Source organism: Salvelinus alpinus, chromosome 23 (genome assembly GCF_045679555.1).
Source record: "Salvelinus alpinus chromosome 23, SLU_Salpinus.1, whole genome shotgun sequence".
NCBI classification, from domain to species: Eukaryota; Metazoa; Chordata; class Actinopteri; order Salmoniformes; family Salmonidae; genus Salvelinus; species Salvelinus alpinus.
This window is the reverse complement of record NC_092108.1, coordinates 38,902,541-38,917,552: the sequence shown is the minus strand read 5'-3', so window position 1 is coordinate 38,917,552 and position 15,012 is coordinate 38,902,541. Positions and strand designations below refer to the sequence as shown.

Sequence of the window (15,012 nt, the reverse complement as noted above, 5' to 3'; positions counted from 1 at the left end):
GCATTCACTAAACAGTGGACGGGGTTGCTATGGGCTTCGGGTTATGAGGGCAGAGATTTGATTTCTACTGGGCCACCTTTAGTGCAAGAAATTGAGTGAAGCTCGTTAATTTTGAATTTCCACATTTCTACTTGAATTCAATCAACTTCGAATAGCCATGGCCCCGAAGAAAAACGCACGAGGACACAAAATGAAAGGTTCGTAATTTTAGTAGTGGCAGTGGTGCATGGAACCAACCTTCACTTAGCTGCAGAATGGCTTTAAAAGTTAATCGGGAGGCAATATTGACATTTTCATTTAAGCATTGCAAGTTAGCCTACAACAATACGAAGCCTATAAAACTGAACAATATGTAGCATAACGTCAACAATATACCAACAACGTAAGCCAGCAATTGTGCCCCTTTTTACGGAGCCATCAACTGTACAGTACATTGTTTCGAGTTATAGTAAACAGCACAAACAGTGTCTCTTTATATCCATATTTCAGACGCGTTCCCTATTTTACTATACATTATACATACTATTCATAACAGCGCATTTGTTCGATTTGAAAATGTTTCGTGCAATTCGTCAGGTTGCAAAGAATAGTTGCACGACCATAGCCCGTGCATTTTAGATTGGCAATGGTAGCCAAGAATAGTGAGGATCTGTGTCATCTTGTGCTCACGTATGACAATATGTGTCATATGAGGCCAATTACATATCCACCTCGTAGACTTCAGCGGAAACGGCATCAGTTGCGTGTATTGTCCCCCCCCCATTTACTTTTCTTTAATTTCTACCAAGTGCTCACGTGTCAATAGTGGGAGAACGTGGGAGGGGTTACACGTGGCTTATATCGTCACTGTTGCGAACTAGGACCCATATGGATCCCTTTTAATTATATGGACCCCCCTTTTTCTCATCGCGGGACCGCTCCCCAAGTTATCGAGTTGATTAATTACATTGGCATGGGCTGAGCTCCCTGCTTTAAACTTTCTAAACTAATGGTTTCAGGGCAGACTGCAAGGGGGTGCTTGTACAAGTCATGCTAAATATTGGGCCCCTTTTCAAAAACTCCAGTGTCATTGTGACACGTGTCCATAGAAAAGTTTACCCGAAGTTTTTTTGTATTTAAAAATATATTTAACCTTTATTTAACTAGGCAAGTCAGTTGTTTTTTGTATACTTCTAGTTCTTGTAGACTTATATAACCTTAGAATGTGTTGCACAAAGGTAAGTAGATTGTGGCTATCAGTGTTTCAGTGCCCCTCATTTTAGGCTACTTCCATAACTATTTTTTTTATTCATCTGATATAGAACGCTGCATTTACACCATGTTTTGTTACACTTTCAATAAGATGATAATCATCAGGCCACTATCATGCAAATCGATCATATCAGTGTGAATATTATGGTTCCTGCCAAAAGGGAAAGTTGAGAAGTCATCAAGTAAGCAATTGCAAACTTTTTATAAACTTAAAGTGGTTGCAAATGAGTTGAAGGTACACACTTTGCATGTTATGCATGATCAAACGGTGGTTGTAAGAATAAAAAGTCCTTTGGAACATTATGTACTGTTCTTATCGGAGCGTTTCACAACTCAAGGCTCCTCCCCTTACATGTACAGTGGGGAGAACAAGTATTTGATACACTGCCGATTTTGCAGGTTTTCCTACTTACAAAGCATGTAGAGGTCTGTAATTTCTATCATAGGTACACTTCAACTATGAGAGACGGAATCTAAAACAAAAATCCAGAAAATCACATTGTATGATTTTTAAGTAATTAATTTGCATTTTATTGCATGACATAAGTATTTGATACATCAGAAAAGCAGAACTTAATATTTGGTACAGAAACCTTTGTTTGCAATTACAGAGATCATACGTTTCCTGTAGTTCTTGACTAGGTTTGCACACACTGCAGCAGGGATTTTGGCCCACTCCTCCCTACAGATCTTCTCCAGATCCTTCAGGTTTCGGGGCTGTCGCTGGGCAATACGGACTTTCAGCTCCCTCCAAAAATGTTCTATTGGGTTCAGGTCTGGAGACTGGCTAGGCCACTCCAGGACCTTGAGATGCTTCTTACGGAGCCACTCCTTAGTTGCCATGGCTGTGTGCTTCGTGTCGTTGTCATGCTGGAAGACCCAGCCACGACCCATCTTCAATGCTCTTACTGAGGGAAGGAGGTTGTTGGCCAAGATCTCGCGATACATGGCCCCATCCATCCTCCCCTCAATACGGTGCAGTCGTCCTGTCCCCTTTGCAGAAAAGCATCCCCAAAGAATGATGTTTCCACCTCCATGCTTCACGGTTGGGATGGTGTTCTTGGGGTTGTACTCATCCTTCTTCTTCCTCCAAACACGGCAAGTGGAGTTAGACCAAAAAGCTCTATTTTTGTCTCATCAGACCACATGACCTTCTCCCATTCCTCCTCTGCATCATCCAGATGGTCATTGGCAAACTTCAGACAGGCCTGGACATGCACTGGCTTAAGCAGGGGGACCTTGCGTGCGCTGCAGGATTTTAATCCATGACGGCGTAGTGTGTTACTAATGGTTTTCTTTGAGACTGTGGTCCCAGCTCTCTTCAGGTCATTGACCAGGTCCTGCCGTGTAGTTCTGGGCTGATCCCTCACCTTCCTCATGATCATTGATGCCCCACGAGGTGAAATCTTGCATGGAGCCCCAGACCGAGGGTGATTGACCGTCATCTTGAACTTCTTCCATTTTCTAATAATTGCGCCAACAGTTGTTTCCTTCTCACCAAGCTGCTTGCCTATTGTCCTGTAGCCCATCCCAGCCTTGTGCAGGTCTACAATTTTATCCCTGATGTCCTTACACAGCTCTCTGGTCTTGGCCATTGTGGAGAGGTTGGAATCTGTTTGATTGAGTGTGTGGACAGGTGTCTTTCATACAGGTAACGAGTTCAAACAGGTGCAGTTAATACAGGTAATGAGTGGAGAACAGGAGGGCTTCTTAAAGAAAAACTAACAGGTCTGTGAGAGCCGGAATTCTTACTGGTTGGTAGGTGATCAAATACTTATGTCATGCAATAAAATGCAAATTAATTATTTAAAAATCATACAATGTGATTTTCTGGATTTTTGTTTTAGATTCCGTCTCTCACAGTTGAAGTGTACCTATGATAAAAATTACAGACCTCTACATGCTTTGTAAGTAGGAAAACCTGCAAAATCGGCAGTGTATCAAATACTTGTTCTCCCCACTGTATGTTGAAGTTGTACAGGGGCATATTCATTAGGTGAACTGTTCAGGAAGTTGCTGATAGAAATGTAATGTATAGAACTGGCACTATTCACTATTCAACAAGACAGATGTATCTGTGATACATTTCTGTTAGTTAACATTGGTTATGTTGCACCCTCCCCCCCTGAACAGGCCTCATACTCACTGCCCAACATCTGATGACTATCAACTGCGTGCCTATAGCTCCCGAGTGGCGCAGTGGTCTAACAGGCTGACTACACCGCTCGTGTCGCGTGCGCGAGCATTGCAAAATCAATTTTGAAATCATTTATTCAATTAAGCCAGAAGAGGACTGGCCACCCCTCATAGCCTGGTTCCTCTCTAGGTTTCTTCCTGGGTTTTGGCCTTTCTAGGGAGTTTTTCCTAGCCACCGTGCTTCTACACCTGCATTGCTTGCTGTTTGGGGTTTTAGGCTGGGTTTCTGTACAGCACTTTGAGATATCAGCTGATGTAAGAAGGGCTATATAAATACATTTGATTTGAATTATTGCACCCACACTGCTCGCGCGCACCAATGAGCGTCTGTGTTGCCAAGGGATAAAATAGAAGTCAGTTCTATTTCTGACGCAGATCGCGCTGCAAGTCCTGCCTCTCCCATCTCCTAATTGGTTTATAGAAGCAGGTACCCACGTGCCATCTCCTCATTGGTTATACCCACGTGGGTGACTGAAAGACGAACGAGGTCAGTGGCGGTAATGCACCTAATTTATGAAAGTTGCCAATCGCAATATAAAGTCAAGAGAAGAAAAGGCCTGGAAGGAGGAGAGATGACTAGAAACAATTTGGTTGACCGTTTTATGTGTGGATTAATTGGTGGAGTAGAGGACCTTGTGCATTTCAGGTAAAATAACAACTCAAATGTTTATATCCCAGGACAAATTAGCTAGCAACAGCAAGCTAGCTAAATATGACAAATTAGCTCAAATTTATATAATTGAACCTGCTTGTCGTGATTGCATTTGATGTGGGGGTACAAAATACATTTATGCGCGATGGCGCACGATGGGGCATGCGCGCAGCCGGTTTGGGTTCTGTGTAAGGCACTGCATCTCAGTGCTAGAGGCATCACTACAGACACCCTGTTTCGAATCCAGGCTGTATCACAACGGCTGTTATTGGGAGTCCCATAGGGTGGCGCACAAATGGCCCAGCGTCATCCGTGTTTAGCGGGTGTAGGCCGTCATTGTAAATAAGAATTTGTTCTTGACTGACTTGTCTAACTAAATAAAGGTTACATTTAAAAAACAATTTAAAGCTATGGGGACTTATTGATGCCTCAACGTGAAAGCTATTTCCTAGTTTCCCTTTCAACATGCTGCATTTATGTAATAAGACAGAAAAGGTATGTGGAAGTCAATTACTGTACTGTATGACCAAAATATAAAAACATCTGTTCCTTTTGAATCTGCATCCTTTCAACATATTGTTTGTTCAGAGGTTGGATTGTCATTGATATTCTACACAGTGTTTCTATTGACTTGCCATATTTTATGATGTCTTGTCGTATTATTATTTATAAACAATGCATTTGCTCCCTCCAGCCTCTTCTCTCAGCCTCATGGTTTAATTGGACGAAGGCCACAGAACTGGTAAAGGCAACAACTGACATGTGACCTCGTGTGTTTTCTTTGCAGTGTATTCCCCCCCCAAACTAAATACTACTCTTAGTTGGGGAATAATCTTGCATGTGTGGTGTGAGCTTGTTTGTAGGGGATGTTGTTTTGCTTGCCTGTTCTGCTTTGGATTTTGCACCGAGCTGTACAAGAGTTGTAGGACTGAAAATGTTGTATAACTGATGAATGAGGGTTGGGAACATTTCACACATTCTCGTCAGCTACGCTGAATTTGTTTTTTTTGTTGCTCTCACTGATCCTTGAGTTAATTTTACTGCTATTGAATTGATGGCACCGAAGTATCAATATTTGAATAAGTAAATTTGCCCATTTTATTACTAGAGTCCTTTGTACAGTATGTGGTCCTGCTGCATCTCAGAGACCGGACAATGTTTGTTCAGTTTGCACTATGGTACCGAATGTCTTTGTTCCACAGACGTTAAAGGAGACAAGCATGTCTTTATGGAGAGTCAGTAATGTGCTTTTGAAATGATTTAGGCTAGTTGCTTTTAAATTGTGTCTGGCGCTACAACAGCGAAAAAGCTTCATTTTAGATTTCAACTGAGCATCATAGTTCATTTCCTGATGTTCCCACACAGTCCATAGAATGCTGTTATGTTACTGGTAATGTGAGCAGTATCTATAGGTCACTTTGGTTATGAATGGAGGCTTATGTGCTTGAAGGAAGTATTTAGCAGCATCAAACCAAATGTTATTTGTCACATGCGCCGAATACAACAGGTGTAGATCTTACAGTAACTGCTTACTTACAAGCCCTTAACCAACAATGTAGTTTTAAGAAAAATAAGTGTTAAGTTAAAAAAATAAATAGATAAGTTCCAAATAACAAATAGTTAAAGAGCACCAGTAAAATAACATTAACGAGGCTATATACATGGGGTACCGGTACAGGGTCAATGTGCAGGGGCACCGGTTAGTCGAGGTATTTGAGGAGGGGGACAGACAATGCAAATAGTCTGTGTAGCCATTTGATTAGTTTACCCTGTATCTTTCCTGTATCTGGTCTGGAGTCTCTTCCACTCCCCTTTCTGTGGACTTGGTAACTTGTGACTGGCACTTTTAGCCAAACCATGACAGTGTATAAAGTAACCAGGTGGTATTAGTTGGGAAACCAAACAGATCATGATTAAATCAAACTGGCCTTGTGTGAGAGCCAGGGGGTGGGGGAGTCGAGGACGGTGGTAACATTATCTTGTCAATGTGACCACATGCACCAACTTAAGGACCTAAAATCGAGGTGTGTGTGTGTGTGAGAGTGTGTGTGTTTGAAAGAGAAGGGGACTGTGTCAAAGCAGACATTCCACAGGATCCTTATGCAAGCTCAAACAGAACAACATACCCACAAACGACACCAGCAGAGAAAGAGAACAGAGAGCGAGTTTCTTACAACTAACTACACAATTAAAAAGGAAGTAACAGTATTCAGTTGGTAGTCTGTCTGTGGCCAGAAACAAGCCTGGCCAGTGTGAGTGAGGGGGTATGTCTCTCCAGAGAGAGTCGGTTGGGAAGGTTGTAGTAAACGCTTCGGCAGCAAAAATTGGATTGATACAGAGAAGATTAGCATGGCCCCTCTGAAAGGATGACATGCAAAATCCGTAAACGCCTGCACAAATGGCTTAGGGGCTTTAAAACGTAGGTCTGCTAGATCAGGGCTGCAACCTTTCAGGACTGTCAGTACCCATGTTCCAACAGGGAATGCAAACAGTTTAGACAGTTTGTTGGCATTTATTTTTAGGCCCACTTGGTAGGCTATTTTCATTCTCTTGTAATCTTGTGACGGCTAAGTGTTTGAAAATGTACGCGAGTAGCAAATACCTTATACAAAATAGAGGCAAATAGTTTTATTATTGAAAACGGATAGTAAAATGTTTTCTTTTACCTTTATTTAACTAGGCAAGTCAGTTAAGAACAAATTCTTGTTTACAATGACGGCCTACCCCGGACGACGTTGAGCGCTGCCCTATGGGACTCCTGATCACGGCCGGTTGTGTTACAGCCAACTTATCATCTGCCAATATCCTGTTATTTCTGTATTCTGTATCAGCAAAAAATATTTGTATCACTTATACAGTACGCAGGCTTTTAGCATGTCCCCTTTTACACTAGGGCTGGGCAATTTATATCGAATCAATTTGGATTGATGTTTTTACACAATATTCCAAATGCTTTGTTTAGCAAGAATAACGTTTTTCTTTCTGTTTTTTATGAGCGATTGTCTTGATTGTTCTCATGTTTTCTTTTTGGTCTCGTCTCCTTCGCTCCTTCTGTGCTGTGTGAGATCTGTATGTAATGAGGTGATGCTAGGGCAGGGCGGTATACCGTTTTTTATGATATACAGTGTGTTTGGAATGTATTCAGACCCCTTGACTTTTTTCCACATTTTGTTACGTTACAGCCTTATTTTAAAATGGATGAAATTGTTTTTTCCCCTCGTCAATCTACACACAATATCCCATAATGACAAAGTAAAAATCCAAACCCGTCCGTGCATCAATACTGGTATGTATGTATGTATGTATGTATGTATGTATGTATGTATGTATGTATGTACAGTGGGGAGAACAAGTATTTGATACACTGCCGATTTTGCAGGTTTTCCTACTTACAAAGCATGTAGAGGTCTGTAATTTTTATCATAGGTACACTTCAACTGTGAGAGACGGAATCTAAAACAAAAATCCAGAAAATCACATTGTATGATTTTTAAGTAATTAATTTGCATTTTATTGCATGACATAAGTATTTGATCACCTACCAACCAGTAAGAATTCCGGCTCTCACAGACCTGTTAGTTTCTCTTTAAGAAGCCCTCCTGTTCTCCACTCATTACCTGTATTAACTGCACCTGTTTGAACTCGTTACCTGTATAAAAGACACCTGTCCACACACAATCAAACAGACTCCAACCTCTCCACAATGGCCAAGACCAGAGAGCTGTGTAAGGACATCAGGGATAAAATTGTAGACCTGCACAAGGCTGGGATGGGCTACAGGACAATAGGCAAGCAGCTTGGTGAGAAGGAAACAACTGTTGGCGCAATTATTAGAAAATGGAAGAAGTTCAAGATGACGGTCAATCACCCTCGGTCTGGGGCTCCATGCAAGATTTCACCTCGTGGGGCATCAATGATCATGAGGAAGGTGAGGGATCAGCCCAGAACTACACGGCAGGACCTGGTCAATGACCTGAAGAGAGCTGGGACCACAGTCTCAAAGAAAACCATTAGTAACACACTACGCCGTCATGGATTAAAATCCTGCAGCGCACGCAAGGTCCCCCTGCTTAAGCCAGTGCATGTCCAGGCCTGTCTGAAGTTTGCCAATGACCATCTGGATGATCCAAAGGAGGAATGGGAGAAGGTCATGTGGTCTGATGAGACAAAAATATAGCTTTTTGGTCTAACTCCACTCGCCGTGTTTGGAGGAAGAAGAAGTATGAGTACAACCCCAAGAACACCATCCCAACCGTGAAGCATGGAGGTGGAAACATCATTCTTTGGGGATGCTTTTCTGCAAAGGGGACAGGACGACTGCACCGTATTGAGGGGAGGATGGATGGGGCCATGTATCGCGAGATCTTGGCCAACAACCTCCTTCCCTCAGTAAGAGCATTGAAGATGGGTCGTGGCTGGGTCTTCCAGCATGACAACGACACGAAGCACACAGCCATGGCAACTAAGGAGTGGCTCCGTAAGAAGCATCTCAAGGTCCTGGAGTGGCCTAGCCAGTCTCCAGACTTGAACCCAATAGAAAATCTTTGGAGGGAGCTGAAAGTCCGTATTGCCCAGCGACAGCCCCGAAACCTGAAGGATCTGGAGAAGATCTGTAGGGAGGAGTGGGCCAAAATCCCTGCTGCAGTGTGTGCAAACCTAGTCAAGAACTACAGGAAACGTATGATCTCTGTAATTGCAAACAAAGGTTTCTGTACCAAATATTAAGTTCTGCTTTTCTGATGTATCAAATACTTATGTCATGCAATAAAATGCAAATTAATTACTTAAAAATCATACAATGTGATTTTCTGGATTTTTGTTTTAGATTCCGTCTCTCATAGTTGAAGTGTACCTATGATAATAATTACAGACCTCTACATGCTTTGTAAGTAGGAAAACCTGCAAAATCGGCAGTGTATCAAATACTTGTTCTCCCCACTGTATGTATGTATGTATGTATGTATGTATGTATTGTTGAGATAATTTCAAGAGTGTGCGAAGCTGTCATCAATACAAAGGGTGGCTATTTGAAGAATCTCTAATATAAAACAGTTTTTGGTTACTACATGATTCCATATGTGTTATTTCATAGTGTTGATGTCTTCACTATTATTCTTCAATATAGAAAATAGTAAAAATAAAGAAAAATCCTTGAATGAGTAGGTGTTCTAAAACTTTTGACCGGTAGTGTGTATGTATGTATGTACACATACACACAAGTAATAGACATTAGACCGGGAGAAATTTGTTCTTTGGTCTGGAGTCCAAATTGGAGATTTTTGGTTCCATCCACCATGTCTTTGTGATATGCGGTGTGGGTGAACGGATGATCTCTGCATGTGTATTTCCCACAGTAAAGCATGGAGGAGGAGGTGTGATGCTTGGGTGTGCTTTGCTTGTGACACTGTCAGTGATTTATTTAGAATTCAAGGCACACTTAGCCAGCATGGCTACCACAGCATTCTGCAGTGATACGCCGTCTCATCTGGTTTGGGCTTAGTGGGACTATCATTTTTTTCCAACAGGACAATGACCCAACACACCTCCAGGCTGTGTAAGGGCTATTTGACCAAGAAGGAAAATGACAGAGTGCTGCATCAGATGACCTGGCCTCCACAATGCCCCGACCTCAACCAAATTGAGATGGTTTGGGATGAGTTGGATAGCAGAGTGAAGGAAAAGCAGCCAACAAGTGCTCAGCATATGTGGGAACTCCTTCAAGACTGTTGGAAAAGTATTCCAGTTGAAGCTGGTTGAGAGAATGCCAAGAGTGTGCAAAGCTGTCATCAATGCAAAGGGTGTCTACTTTTATGAATCTCAAATAGAAAATATATTTGTTAACACTTTTTTTGGGGTTACTACATGATTCAATATGTGTAGGTGTGTCCAAACTTTTGACTGGTACTATATAAAAAAAGTTAAAATAAAAGCTAGGGGCGTGAATCAGAAAACCAGTCTATTTTGTGTGACCACCATTAGCCTCATGCAGCGCGACACATCTCCTTCATATAGAGTTGATCAAGCTGTTGATTGTGGCCTGTGGAATGTTGTTCCACTCCTCTTCAATGGCTGTGCAAAGTTGCTGGATATTGATGGGAACTGGAACACGCTGTCGTACACTTCAATACAGAGCATCCCACACATGCTCAATGGGTGACATGTCTAGTGAGTATGCAGGCCATGGAAGAACCGAGACATTTTCCATAGGAAAAATCCCACTCCTCTAACAATGGGGGGAGTCGTCCCAAAGTCGAGAAGGCCGGTGACACGCTTAGGTCCAAAATAGCTGATAAATGCATTGGGCTTATTTTGGACAGATTTTGATGAGTGAAACCTTGCCTCACCTCTTCCTCTCTGTTATACACGCACACAGCAAGCCCCTCCCCCTGCCACTCCCACAACAAAATGAGAGATCACTTCTTCCTCTCTGACAAAAAGTTTTAACTTGCTATTTGCATTTGAGGTTTGGTCCATCAGAATGGGTCATATGGACACAAACACATTGAGACATTATTTTACTGTAATAGAGAACAAGTTAACCTTTAACAATCCTCTTTTTTGGTCTCAACTGCTCAAATTGCGCACAGAGCAGACTACTAAAACGGGAGTATCAATGAACATTGATTCTCGAAAATGTGCAGCATTTTAGCCAAAGACTATTATACTAACTGTCTAGTCTGTTTTTATAAATGTGCAATAAGCATAAAACACAATTTAAATAAGGAATTGGCAACTCCTTCTCATTCTGAGAAATAAGGTAGGCCACTTGATTTCAACATCTGAACAAAGTGGACAGGCTAGCATGCTGTTAAACAGTTGGAGACGGACAGAACGGTGTGTTCATAACAATTCAACTGTTCTGCCTTGTTAACTAGCAAATAGATTGAAGTTGGATAAACTTAGTGTTAATTTTCCATAATGCCAGCTACAAGAACTAAATGTGCATTATACACGGTGCTGGTTAAATTTGTAACAAAAAGGGCATTTTCATGGACAGATTTGAAAGCCAGATCAGTGATTATTGCAACTATTTTGATAAAATAATGTAATTATTCGTGGGTCTTGTGTTTGTGGAAGGCTTATTTAGCCTAAGTATAATTTCACACGCCCTGAATTCATTAGATTATTGCTGACTGGGCCTCCCGAGTGGCGCAGCGGTCTAAGGCACTGCATCGCTAGTGCTAGAGGTGTTACTACAGACCCAGGGTCGTTCCCAGGCTGTGTCACAACTGGCCGTGATCAGGAGTCCCATAGGGCGGTGCAAAATTGGCCCAGCACTGTCCGGTTTGGGGGAGATTGTGGCAGGGGGGCTTTACTTGACTCATCGCGCTCTAGCGACTCCTTGTGGGCGCCTGCAGGCTGACCTCGGTCGTCAGTTGAACGGTGTTTCCTCCGACATATTGGTGTGGCTGGTTCCCGGGTTAAGTGGGTGTTAAGTAGCGCGGTCTGGTGGGTTTCGGAGGACGCATGACTCAACCTTCGACTCCCGAGCCCGTTGGGGAGTTGCAGCGATGAGACAAGATCGAAATTGGGGAGAGAAAGGGGGTAAAATAGACCCCAAAAATAAATAATAATAATTAAGATTATTGCTGACTGTTTAAAGTACAGTGTATTTGACCTTTAATTGTACAACAAATCTTATTTAGAGAAAACATTTTAAAAAATCTGTGAATAGCCCATAAGTTTGAAAAAGGCCATATTTTACACCCCTGCTGGCTTACCCCTACTCACTAACCACTAGCAGCCTTAAAACACATAATTTATTAGCAGTTCATCACAATAGCATTTCTCGTATTGTTACACAAAAACAAGATGAACCTTTACCATCATAGTAGACATTGAACATCTATAACCAAACTGGCTAAAACACTGTTGTTACCTGCCTCACACAGGAAGCGGCGCAAGTCCTAATCCAGGCACTTGTCATCTCCCGTCTGGATTACTGCAACTCGCTGTTGGCTGGGCTCCCTGCCTGTGCCATTAAACCCCTACAACTCATCCAGAACGCCGCAGCCCGTCTGGTGTTCAACCTTCCCAAGTTCTCTCACGTCACCCCGCTCCTCCGCTCTCTCCACTGGCTTCCAGTTGAAGCTCGCATCCGCTACAAGACCATGGTGCTTGCCTACGGAGCTGTGAGGGGAACGGCACCTCCGTACCTTCAGGCTCTGATCAGGCCCTACACCCAAACAACGGCACTGCGTTCATCCACCTCTGGCCTGCTCGCCTCCCTACCTCTGAGGAAGTACAGTTCCCGCTCAGCCCAGTCAAAACTGTTCGCTGCTCTGGCACCCCAATGGTGGAACAAACTCCCTCACGACGCCAGGTCAGCGGAGTCAATCACCACCTTCCGGAGACACCTGAAACCGCACCTCTTTAAGGAATACCTAGGATAGGATAAAGTAATCCTTCTAACCCCCCCCCCTTAAAAGAGTTAGATGCACTATTGTAAAGTGGTTGTTCCACTGGATATCATAAGGTGAATGCACCAATTTGTAAGTCGCTCTGGATAAGAGCGTCTGCTAAATGACTTAAATGTAAATGTTAGCTGACAGTGCTATAGCTAGCCACATGCTAACCTGAGTGCTAACATTACTAACGTTTTACTAGCAGCAGTAACATTAAATCCAGATAATGGCTAACACAAACATTGGCTACCATGATCTCCTGCAAGTTATATCGGTCAATAAAGATCAGGCAGTTCAGCAGAAATAAATATCTTGAAATAAACAGTGACATTAATCTGATTTGGGATTTGAACATTAATTTCTGCAAAACGTGCAGTATTGGAGTTGTTGTAGCTTGCTATCTAGCAAGCTTATTCCATCCCCAAACACCTGCTAGATCCGAGTGGGCTAGTTTGTTTTGCATGGCCCGATGCTCTTAGATAGCCTGCTATTTCTTTTATTTTGATCAAATAGGAACATAACTCTATGGACACTTTAGTACCTCCCGATTGGCCAACATCACGACGCGACCAGCCGGCTGTTCCTTTGTTGATGTCAAAGAAGCAATGTATTGTTGGAATATGAGTTTTGATAAATGGAATTTCGGATTGCAAAAGAAGTGTATAATAAACAAAAAATAAGCTTAAGCATAAGAATATAATCAATCTATGCTGTTAGATTTGTGGAATCTCTCTCTCTCGTGGAACTTTTCCTTTTAACATGAATGACCAACAACTTTCCAACCAGGGTTGTGACAGCACATGACATAATAGTTAGTGTTTTCCTCTGTGTTTTATATTTTAATGTGATTTCTAATACCGGGACGATACCAGTATTGGAACTATTTTTTTCATGGCAAAAATGATAACACAGAGGCAGAGCTCTCTTTGGTCCTTTCAAAACAATAAAACATTGTGTGCTATAGCTTGGAAAATAAAGAACTGTGACACTTGATGACAACATAATGTTTGTTTCCAATGTTAGGGATGTTTTCCTAAAGAAGTAAAATCCGCTTTGTGCTTTGTTTCCTTGCCACGATACTAAGTATTACGATACTAGTATCTCCTGGCCCTGGTGATTTCCATGTGTGCTTGGCAATGTGTGGCCCATTGTGCGTTTTGCTGTGATTTGTGGTCATCTGAGTGATATTCTGGATGAGCAACATTTTTACTTTACCCCCTTTTTCTCTCAAATTTTTGTGATATCTAATTGGTAGTTACAATCTTGTCTCATCGCTGCAACTCCCCTACGGACTCGGGAGAGGCTAAGGTCGAGAGCCATGCATGCGTCCTCCGAAACACAACCCTGCCAAACCGCACTGCTTCTTGACACACTGCTCGCACCAATGTGTCAGGGGTAACACCGTCCGACTGACGACCGAGGTCAGCTTGCAGGGGCTTGGCCCGCCACAAGGAGTCACTAGAGCACGATGAGACAAGGAAATCCCGGCCGGCAAAACCTTCCCCTAATCCGGACCACGCTGGGCCAATTGTGCGCCGCCTCATGGGTCTCCCGGTCACGGCCGGATGTGACACAGCCTGGGATCTAACTGCGATGCAGTGTCTTAGACCACTGTGCCACTCTGGAGGCTCGGATGAGCAACATTTAACACATTGGTAATAACCCAGCTCCTTCCCCAAAATGCACACACTTCTTTGCAGCAGATTTTCTTTGTACTCTACCTATGTCAGACAGGTGATGTACGTTTGTGAATGACGTCCCTCAATCCTGAGTGTGCAGAGAAGTTTTGAAATGCCTCTACTCTCTCGGAGAGCCTGCTTAAACCGCCCATGTAGGGCTAATGAGTATCCCCCTGGCAGCCAAGCAAAGTCCCTGAAAGTCTGCCAGGATTTGCATGGGCTGTGGCCTGTAGACTTTAAATCCCTCTCCCTCAGCCCGCTCCACCACACGGTAGTGTGTGAATGAGTGTCAGCCAGTTCACTTAGTAAAGATCTCCCCTTCTCAGCCTGCTGCTGTTTTATTGTTACTGGGGTGGGAGGTAATAATGACAGACATTTTTTTATGGCCCTTTGAATCCCTGGGGTTCTGTCCTGAGGGATGCCGGGTAATGTCACATTCGCATGGCGTTAACACCGCCTCTCCATATCAATGCCTGAATATCTTCTGGTGGACGAGCGGACAGCTCTAAAAATAGCCCTATTAGCTGGTTCAGGTCCCATATCGGGTTCCTGCTGAGTTTGCCTGGAACAAATAGAGGAGGGTAGCTGTTGCAAAGGGTTTTGGGGGAAGGATAAGGGAGATAAGACTCACTGAAGCTTTTCCCATTCGGACGGGTCAGGGACGGTCTGCACGGATGGAAGTGCCGATAGTCAAGCCCACCCCGGTGTTGGAACCCGCGGTGGTTGTCGAACACACAGAAGGTAGATGGAGCGATGTCGTCAGATAACAACCTTCTCCGGAATGAGGGTTACTTTTATAGACGTTGGTTCGACCCGTGAAATGTTCCTT

At 43.1% G+C, this 15,012-nt stretch overlaps 1 protein-coding gene and 1 non-coding gene across 12 annotated transcripts in view; both read left to right on the top strand.

The window, feature by feature from the left end:
- Window positions 1–15,012, top strand: part of asph (aspartate beta-hydroxylase) — a 35,589-nt gene continuing 20,577 nt past the window's right edge. For 6 of the 11 annotated variants that reach the window (XM_071362228.1, XM_071362227.1, XM_071362222.1 and 3 more), the window contains exon 1: window positions 14,724–14,924. In XM_071362228.1, the coding sequence (XP_071218329.1) occupies window positions 14,858–14,924 (67 nt within the window). In that variant the 5' untranslated portion in view covers window positions 14,724–14,857. Of the gene's footprint in view, window positions 198–4,793; window positions 4,842–14,723; window positions 14,925–15,012 lie in introns of those variants that run through there. The other 5 variants (XM_071362230.1, XM_071362229.1, XM_071362226.1 and 2 more) reach the window with 3 other exon arrangements.
- Window positions 6,399–6,501, top strand: LOC139551423 (U6 spliceosomal RNA). The gene has a single exon (XR_011670289.1). It is a non-coding gene; the product is annotated as a U6 spliceosomal RNA (small nuclear RNA).